Genomic DNA, 10,000 nt, shown 5'->3' on the forward strand with positions numbered 1-10,000 from the left:
TCGGTCTGTCTGTCCATGCATTTGTCTCCTGTCTGTATTTGTATCTGTCTCTCTGTCTGCCTGTTCATCTCTCTTCTGTTTGTCCATGCATTTGTCTCCTGTCTGTCTTTGCATCCATCTTTCTGTGTGTCTGTCTGTTCATCGGTCTCCTGTCTGCCTTTGTATCTGTTTCTCTGTCTATTATATGTTTTTTTTTTGTTTATTTGTCTGTCTGTTTGTCTGGTCATCTGTCTGTCTGTTTGTTTATTTATCTGTCCATTAATGTGTCTGTCTGTTTATCTGTTTGTCCATGTATCCATATGTCTGTGTATCTGTCTGTTTCTCTGTCTATCTATTTATCTGTCTGTCCGTCTGTTTAACTGACAAACAAAACATTATATTTCTTTGATTATATATTTTTATTTATTGTATAATTTCTATATTTCTTTGTGTGTGTGTGTGTGTGTGTGTGTGTGTGTGTGTGTGTGTGAGCACACAGACTGGATCCAGGAGGATTGGCTGAGCAGGGCGGGATTAAGATGGGGGATCAGATCCTGTCAGCCAATGGGGTGAGCTTTGAGGATATCACTCACAGCAGAGCTGTGGAAGTCCTAAAGAGCCAACATCACCTCACACTGACTATCAAGGTGTGTGTGTGTGTGTGTGTGTGTGTGTGTGTGTGTGTGTGTGTGTGTGTGTGTTTGAAAGGTGCTGCATGCAATATTTACATGCTGTAGGATCAGGTGGTATGTGTTTAGAGTTTGTCTATCACTCGAATACTCACTTTGTTGAACGTGTTTATATAAATATAGACTGAATCTATTTAAATCTGGTTTGATGAACAGGAGGCAGGGAGATACCCAGCTTACCAGGAGCTCATGGCCGAGTACAGCTGGATTGATAAACGTAAGAAACCAGACCTAATTCCCAAATAATCCTGTGAAAGTTCTGACTTCTGTTGACCTATCGATCACTTTTAGGAAGCAGTAGAACATTCCATTCATCATCGCGGGGCTCGGACTGGTCCTCCGCTTCCTCTCTGTCCTCTGGAACTCCTCTCAGCTCAGTCGCTGGTATCTCTCAGGCCACGCTGCCTCTATCACTGCCCCTCAGGTCTCAAATTACTGACACTTCCAGCTTCACAGAAGCTCAGTTTCTCACAGATCCAACAGAAAATGAGTTCCAGACTGAGACGAGTCTAAGCTGTGGTCCAGCCGAGCTCCTGCATGACTCTGCCATACGTAATAATGGAGGAGAAGGAGGAGACGAGAAAAGAGAAGGAAGAAAAACCTCTCTCCTGATGGCACTAAGTCGACCTGGTCCACCCATCCGCAGGACCCAAAGTCACATGACTGTCTCAGGTGTTTAAATATAGATGTTATGGTCGTGTAATATATGCAATGCATGTAATTAATGTTTTTTTGTTGTCCCACACACATTCAGAGGAAGAACAAAGGAAGCAAAAGAAGCAGAAAGATGGAAGAGAAGAAGGTGGGATCTCATTGCAGCGTTCCAAAACCTTCCTCGGCCTACTTTGGAAGAGGAGCACATCTAAGGAACGTTCCTTGAACGTTGATGGTAAGGTGATTTCATGTATATCAAAAGAAAAGTAGAGTACTCAGAGATATATGCTCATAAGTAATGTCTGCGTCTGAAGGTACTGCAGGAAGCAGGTCATCTGATCAGGAAGTTCTCATTCAGGTGGAGGAAATGTCCACCAAGCTGCTGGACGAGGAAGACGTTGCCGTGCTGATGGAGATCTGCAAGCGGGTAATATCACGTGACATTTTTACGCATTAGCCAATCAGATTCGGTGCGATGTTTTCGACAAGGACAAAGTTTCTTGCTTGTTTAGTATACAGTAGAGCACGAGCTGAAGTCTTTAGTGCTTCCCCTGCTGGCCATTCTGGACGGACCGGAGAAACTCCTGTTACTCAGGGAGATCAGGTAAAAAAAAAGAAAAGAAAATACACACATTTTGGACATTGTTGCTAAACAGGGACAGGAAGTGTGATCTCTGAGCAGAATAACCTTACTTACTTATATTTCAGAATGCTTGTCCCGAAGGAGGATCTTGAGAAGTTTAACAGCATGGTAAAACCCTTGGAAGAGGAAGCCTACGACATATTAAAGAGACGCTCCCGTACGTTTGGAATCCAGCTTTTTTTCACCACAGTGTGTATCCATAATTACGCCTTTCTAGTTGCGTATTCAGCAACATCATCAGAGAAATATTATCTACACTGGGGGTCGACCGATTTATCGGTTTCGCCGTAATGAAATTTTTTCCTTTTTATTGCTATTGAAATCAAAACATTTACTACTTATGCGTATAGTTAGTGAGTAAATCTAACAAATAATTAGGCTACGTTAATAACCAGAGGTCGACCGAGAGTGGATTTTGCCAACACCGACAGCTAGGTTAAATAAGCGAATAATCGTATGAAAACAAACATAACACTCCATGTAAAATAGTACTGAACTTTATTACAAAAGTAACAAAAAAAAAAACAGTACTGAATTCTGAAAATGTGCTAAAGGAAATAAATATGAATATATATTTATTAATAAATATAATTTAGAAATTATAATAATGTAATATGTAAAAAACAAACAGCACTTCGGCATCAGTGATTCACCTCTAGAGGTCGCTGTCGTAGCGATAGCAGACCGCAAGCCGGAAAAACTATCGGTATGGATTTTTGCCGATAGTCGATATTTCCAGCGATCAACTATCAGTGCCTCGACCTCTATTAATAACTAAAGAGACATTTTAGATTAAAAGCTAAGCTTTATTATTAAATGCAGATATGATTTGAGTAAAACATATATTTTAAATGACATTTTCAATGTGAAATATGTCTCTGGCATTGTTCAAAGTGCGGTTACAAATGTGGGGGCGTAGGGGCGCATTTTTGAGGACCCCTGTTCTAGATGGTGTATGATAACAATAGTAATATCGACTTCTCATTTTGTAATAATGATCTTCACTAATGTTTTTACCCACTTTGGAACGGATGATCATCATGTATATTACTCCCATGTTGAACATCGCAAATGATTTATACAGCTGTTCGCTAGCTACCGAATCACATACCCTTCCAAAACCATGTGCACTTTCGAGTCAAGATCAGCATTACTTGTTAGATCAATTACAGATATTATCTTGCAGGGCGGTCGTCTCCTTTGCGATCTCCCAAAGCAGGCCACGCCCCCAAGCGCCACCTCATCACCCCTGTACCGGGTGAGCCTTCGGATTAAAATGCCGTTTTAATACATTTGTAATCTGCTAGACTCTAGACACTCCAGCGTATGCATGTGTGTGTTTTAGACCAATGTGGTGGATTCGAGCTCCAGGCGGCCGAGGACGTAGACAGACAGAACCGTTTGCTGGAACAACTGCAGCGTCTCCGCACTCAATCTCAGACGCCAACCGGCAAACCGGACGAACCAATCCCTGCATCCTTTACCCCTCTGCTGGACATTCCGGTAGACTCGTATTCTCCCCTAGAATCTCTCAAACCACCCAGATCATCTCCAACAGTCCCTAACTGGCTGCTGACACAAGACACACACTCTCCTCCACGCGTCAGAAGGGGGAGGTCTCCTTTCCGGAACACACACACTAAAACAAAAGACAAGGATGTTTTCTTCACCGTAGTGGACACTTCTGGTCACAGGAGACCCCTTTTGTCCCAGGTCTTCGGTCCACTCAGGAGATCGCAGAGCTCTAAAGCGCCCTCTACAGGACACAGAGAGGATGCAGAGACACGAGAGCCTCAGGAGTACGAACTCAAAACCGTGCGCATCAGCAAAACCAAGCGTTCACTAGGTGAGAAAATCTGTAAAACTAGTTACGGTCTCTCCCGGGAATCGTTTTCTAAGCGCACTATTATTAAAAGCTCACAATTTATCCAATGTTGTGAAACGTCCATAAAAGGAGTTTCCTCTATTCGCTTAAATTATAGCTGACACTGAAGACTGCTTCCATAAATATCACGCAAAAGCTTTTCTGTCAAAGAACACTCACATTGTGCGACCAAAAGTATTCGGACGTCTGACTTTTCCACCCAAATGTGGTTTGTTTTCAAACTTTTACTACAAATTTGGAGGCACACAATTGCATAGAATTCTCTTGAACTAAGAGACCCAGACCTGTTCCAGCATGACAGATGGGTTAAAGTAGAAGAATAGAAGATCTTCCTCTATAGAGCTCAAACCCTATTGACCCACACACTCAGGATGATTCGGAATGCTGGATGCACCCCAGGGAATCTAATGGAATCTTCCCAGAAAAGTGGAGACTAAATGTGGGATTTAAAAAAATCCTATTGCTCAGCGTCCACAAACTTTCGGTCACACAGTGTAAGTTTTTTTATAAAAAGGGATTATCCGGAGCTTTTTGCCTTTTGTTCCTATAGAAACGGTAATGTTGTAGAACTACAGGATAAATTTTAATGAATCCACACTTTTTGACCAATCAGAATTCAGAGTAGGGTAACATGCCGGACCATATGTCTAAATCCCATGCTGTCTGAAACGAACAGGGATCAGTATCTCGGGTGGCGTGGAGTCCAGGGTGCAGCCCGTGGTCAAAATCGAGAAGATATTCCCAGGAGGAGCCGCTTCCACAAACAACACGCTGAAGGTAACGGATCAGTCCCGGGTTCGAGGAGATGTTGTGGAAGGATGATGAAGAGGAGGCACTGATTCTATCACCAGCTTGATTATAACACAAGCACAACCATAAGCACTTTATTCCTCTTATACAGCAGCAGATGAGATCAAGAACCATTTCGCTTCATGTATTAAATCTATAGAATAAATAGAATCGCTGGGGTACAAGAGAAATAAAACACTTCAGGATGCGCTGGTGTAGAACAGGATCTCCACTTCATCACACCACCTCGTCCTTCATCATTCTTCCATCGCAACATGACTGATTTATTACTCTCTCTCTCTCGCTCTCTCTCTCTCTCTCGCTCTCTCATCCTCTATCTCTTTCTCTCTCTCTCTCGCTCTCTCTCTCTCTCTATCTCTCTCTCTCTCTCTCTCATCCTCTATCTCTCTCTCTCGCTCTCGCTCTCTCTCTATCTCTCTCTCTTTCTCATCCTCTATCTCTCTCTCTCTCTCTCTCTCTCTCTCTCATCCTCTATCTCTTTCTCTCTCTCTCTCTCTCTCTCTCTCTCTCTCTCTCTCTCTCTCTCTCTCTCTTTTTTTCCCCATTTCTCTCTCTCTCTCTCTCTCTCTCGCTCTCTCATCCTCTATCTCTCTCTCTCGCTCTCGCTCTCTCTCTATCTCTCTCTCTTTCTCATCCTCTATCTCTCTCTCTCTCTCTCTCTCTCTCTCTCTCTCTCTCTCTCTCTCTCATCCTCTATCTCTTTCTCTCTCTCTCTCTCTCTCTCTCTCTCTCTCTCTCTCTCTCTCTCTCTCTCTCTTTTTTTCCCCATTTCTCTCTCTCTCTCTCTCTCTCTCTCTCTCTCTCTCTCTCTCTCTCTCTCTCTCTCTCGCTCTCTCATCCTCTATCTCTTTCTCTCTCTCTCTCTCTTTCTCGCTCTCGCTCTCTCTCTATCTCTCTCTCTCTCTCTCATCCTCTATCTCTCTCTCTCGCTCTCGCTTTCGCTCTCTCTCTATCTCTCTCTCTTTCTCATCCTCTATCTCTCTCTCTCTCTCTCTCTCTCTCTCTATCTCTCTCATCCTCTATCTCTCTCTCTCTCTCTCTCTCTCTCTCTCTCTCTCTCTCTCATCCTCTATCTCTTTCTCTATCTCTCTCTCTCTCTCTCTCTCTTTTTTTTCCCCCATTTCTCTCTCTCTCTCTCTCTCTCTCTCTCTCTCTCTCTCTCTCTCTCTCTCTCTCTCTCTTTTTCTCTTTTTCCCCATTTCTCCCTCTCTCTCTCTCTCTCTCTCTCTCTCTCTCTCTCATCCTCTATCTCTTTCTCTCTCTCTCTCTCTCTCTCTCTCTCTCATCCTCTATCTCTTTCTCTCTCTCTCTCTCTCTCTCTCTCTCTCTCTCTCTCTCTCTCTTTTTCTCTTTTTCCCTATTTCTCTCTCTCTCTATCTCTCTCATCCTCTCTCATCCTCTCTCTCTCTCTCTCTCTCTCTCTCTCTCTCTCTCTCTTTCTCTTTTTCTCAGGCGGGCTTTGAGCTGGTGTCAGTAGACGGCGTATCCCTGCAGGGCATCATGCATCAGGACGCTGTGGAAATCATCCGCCAAGCCTTCAGCAACAAACACATCGACCCCATGGAGCTGGTGGTGAAGGTCCCTAAACCCTCCTGAGACTCCTGTTCTGCTTCACGTTCATCTCGTCAGCTCACCACAACCAAGTGACAGCGTGAGGAGAAACACCAACACCGCTGCATTCCAACTGCTTCTAACATGCTCTTCTCAGGGTTCTTCTTAACCGTCTTAAACATAAAGCTGTCAGTCACCCAGGTGATGTTTCAGGTGTTTCAGGTTTTTCTCTTAGTCTTGGAATTTACTTTTTCTTATAAAACAGCAATAACTACCTTCTTCTTCTTCTTTCGGCTGCTCCCATTAGGGGTCGCCACAGCGGATCATCCGTCTCCATACCACCCTGTCCTCTATATCTGCCTCTTTTACACCAACTACCTGCATGTCATCCCTCACCACATCCATGAACCTCCTCCTTGGCCTTCCTCTTTTCCTCCTACCTGGTGGCTCCATCTTCAGCATTTTTCTACCAATATAATTCATGTCCCTTCTCTGCACATGTCCAAACCATCTCAATCTCGCCTCCCTCACCTTGTCACCAAAACATCCTACATGTGCTGTCCCTCTAATAAACTCATTTCTAATCTTGTCCATCCTCATCACTCCCAACGAAAACCTCAACATCTTCAGCTCTGCTACCTCCAGCTCCACCTCCTGTCTTTTACTCAATGCCACTGTCTCTAATCCATACAACATCGCAGGTCTCACCACAGTCCTATAAACTTTCCCTTTCATTCTTGCAGATACTCTTTTATCACAAATCACTCCTGTCACTCTTCTCCACCCACTCCACCCTGCCTGCACTCTTTTCTTTACTTCCCTAACACACTCTCCATTACTTTGCACTGTTGACCCCAGGTACCTGAACTCCTCCACCTTCTCCACCTCTTCTCCCTGCAACCGCATCACTCCACTGCCCTCCCTCTCATTCACACACATGTACTCTGTCTTACTCCTACTGACTTTCATTCCCCTTCTCTCCAGCGCATATCTCCACCTCTCCAGGCTCTTCTCAACCTGCTCTCTACTCTCACCACAAATCACAATATCATCTGCAAACATCATAGTCCAGGGAGACTCCTGTCTGACCTCGTCCGTCAACCTGTCCATTACCACTGCAAACAGGAAAGGGCTCAGGGCCGATCCTTGATGCAGTTCAACCTCCACCTTGAACCAGTCTGTCGTACCTACTGCACACTTTACTGCCGTCACACTGTCCTTATACATGTCCTGCACCACCCTCACATACTTCTCTGACACACCTGACTTCCTCATACAATACCACAACTCCTCTCTCAGCACCCTGTCGTACGCTTTCTCTAAATCCACAAACACACAATGCAGCTCCTTCTGTCCTTCTCTATACTTCTCCATCAACATCCTCAAAGCAAATAAGGCATCTGTGGTGCTCTTCCTCGGCATGAAACCATACTGTTGCTCACAGATGGTCACCTCTTCTCTCAGCCTGGCTTCCACTACTCTTTCCCATAACTTCATGGTGTGACTGATCAACTTAATTCCCCTGTAGTTACTGCAGGTCTGCACATCTTCCTTATGCTTAAAAATCGGTACCAGCACACTCCTTCTCCATTCCTCAGGCATCCTCTCCCCTTCCAGAATCCTGTTAAACAATCTGGTTAAAAACTCCACTGCCATCTCTCCTAAACATCTCCACGCTTCTACCGGTATGTCATCTGGTCCAACCGACTTTCCATTCTTCATCCTCTTAATCGCTGCTCTCACTTCCTCCTTACTAATCCTATCTACATCCTGCTTCACCAACTCCACATCCTCCAACCTTCTCTCTCTCTGATTTTCCTCATTCATCAGCTGCTCAACATACTCCCTCCATCTTCTCAACACACTCTCCTCACTAGTCAACACATTTCCCTCTCCATCCTTTATTGCTCTAACTTGCAGTACATCCTTCCCAGCTCGGTCCCTCTGCCTGGCCAATCGGTATAAATCCTTTTCTCCTTCCTTAGTGTCCAACCTCTTATACAGCTCCTCATATGCCTTTTCCTTGGCTTTCGCCACATCCCTTTTAACCTGCTGCCGCATCTCCTTGTACTCCTGCCTACTTTTCTCATCACTCTGTCGATCCCACTTCTGTTTTGCCAACCTCTTTCCCCTAATGCTCTCCTGCACTTCCTCATTCCACCACCACGTCTCCTTGTCTTGCTTTCTATTTCCAGATGTCACACCAAGTACTTCTCTAGCTGCCTCCCTCATCACTTCTGCAGTAGTTGCCCAATCATCCAGCACCTCTTCACCACCACCGAGCCCCTGTCTGACCTCTTCCCTGAACCTCACACTACACTCTTCCTCCTTCAGTTTCCACCATCTTATTCTTCTTTCAAACCTTACTTTCCTCCTCTTCTTCTTCGCCTCCAAAACCATCCTACAGACCACCATCCGATGCTGTCTAGCTACACTGTCCCCCGCCAACACCTTACAGTCTCCAATCTCCTTCAGGTTGCATCTCCTGCATAGCACATAGTCCACCTGTGTGCACCTTCCTCCACTCTTATACGTCACCCTATGATCCTCCTTCTTCTTAAAATACGTGTTCACCACTGCCATTTCCATCCTTTTAGCAAAATCTACCACCATCTGCCCTTCCACATTCCTCTCCTTAAAACCATACCTACCCATCACCTCCTCATCACCTCTGTTCCCTTCACCAACATGCCCATTAAAGTCTGCCCCAATCACCAATCGTTCTTTCCTAGGTACACCATCTACCACTTCATCTAATTCACTCCAGAATCTTTCTTTCTCCTCCATCTCACAGCCAACTTGTGGAGCATAGGCACTGATGACATTTATCATCATCCCTTCAACTTCCACCTTCACGATCATCACCCTATCAGAAACTCTCTTCACCTCCACTACACTCTTACTGTACTCTTCCTTCAGAATCACCCCTACACCATTTCTCTTCCCATCCACACCATGATAAAACAGTTTAAACCCACCTCCAATGTTCCTGGCCTTACTCCCTTTCCACTTGGTCTCCTGAACACACAACATATCTACCTTTCTCCTCTCCATCATATCAGCTATCTCTCTCCCTTTACCCGTCATAGTACCAACATTTAAAGTACCAACCCGAACCTCTACTCTCCTACACTGCTCCTTTTCCTGCCGTCTCTGTAGACGCCTTCCTCCTCTCCTTCTCCTCCTTCGGCCAACAGTAGCCCAATTTCCACCGGTACCCTGTCGGCTAACGATACCTGTGGCGGTCGTTGTTAACCCGGGCCTCGACCGATCCGGTATGAAATTCTCATTTGTAATCCACATATTTGATTTGGCACATGTTTTACGCTGGATGCCCTTCCTAACGCAACCCTCCCCATTTACCCGGGCTTGGGACCGGCACTAAGAGTACACTGGCTTGTGCCCCCCTAATGGCTGGGTTAAAACAGCAATAACTACCATTTTTCAGATTTTTATTTTTAATAAATCAGGATTGGAAAGTATTCCGATGTGTACTGGTGTACTGGTTTTTTTTCCGGTTTTACATTTACACCAAAAGAAAATCCATGTTAAAGTAATAATAATAAATAATAATATATCCACTATATATACAGTACATTATAGATATACTATATATAATAGAGAAGTGCAGTAGAACAGAGCGCTGCAGGAATCTCATACAGTAAGAATGAACATCATCACTAAAGCAAGAAACCCAAAAAAACCCACAATTCAACACGTCTCCTTTCTCTGGAGCCACAACTGCACCTCCACATACATCATCTCCAGCAGAAGATCAGTATTCACCTC

At 44.6% G+C, this 10,000-nt stretch overlaps 1 protein-coding gene across 1 annotated transcript in view; it reads left to right on the top strand.

The window, feature by feature from the left end:
* Positions 1 to 9,691, top strand: part of pdzd7b (PDZ domain containing 7b) — a 12,798-nt gene extending 3,107 nt beyond the window's left edge. Inside the window, exons 6-17 of the mRNA XM_083557440.1 lie at positions 479 to 626; positions 825 to 885; positions 960 to 1,340; positions 1,423 to 1,557; positions 1,637 to 1,749; positions 1,835 to 1,926; positions 2,031 to 2,122; positions 3,152 to 3,223; positions 3,311 to 3,811; positions 4,527 to 4,627; positions 6,113 to 6,475; positions 9,640 to 9,691. Coding sequence (XP_083413566.1) covers positions 479 to 626; positions 825 to 885; positions 960 to 1,340; positions 1,423 to 1,557; positions 1,637 to 1,749; positions 1,835 to 1,926; positions 2,031 to 2,122; positions 3,152 to 3,223; positions 3,311 to 3,811; positions 4,527 to 4,627; positions 6,113 to 6,256 — 1,840 coding nt within the window. The 3' untranslated portion in view covers positions 6,257 to 6,475; positions 9,640 to 9,691. The remainder of the gene's footprint in view (positions 1 to 478; positions 627 to 824; positions 886 to 959; positions 1,341 to 1,422; positions 1,558 to 1,636; positions 1,750 to 1,834; positions 1,927 to 2,030; positions 2,123 to 3,151; positions 3,224 to 3,310; positions 3,812 to 4,526; positions 4,628 to 6,112; positions 6,476 to 9,639) is intronic.
* The last annotated feature ends 309 nt before the right edge of the window (positions 9,692 to 10,000 follow it).

This window comes from Silurus aristotelis (genome assembly GCF_946808225.1).
Source record: "Silurus aristotelis genome assembly, chromosome: 12".
Classification (NCBI taxonomy): Eukaryota; Metazoa; Chordata; class Actinopteri; order Siluriformes; family Siluridae; genus Silurus; species Silurus aristotelis.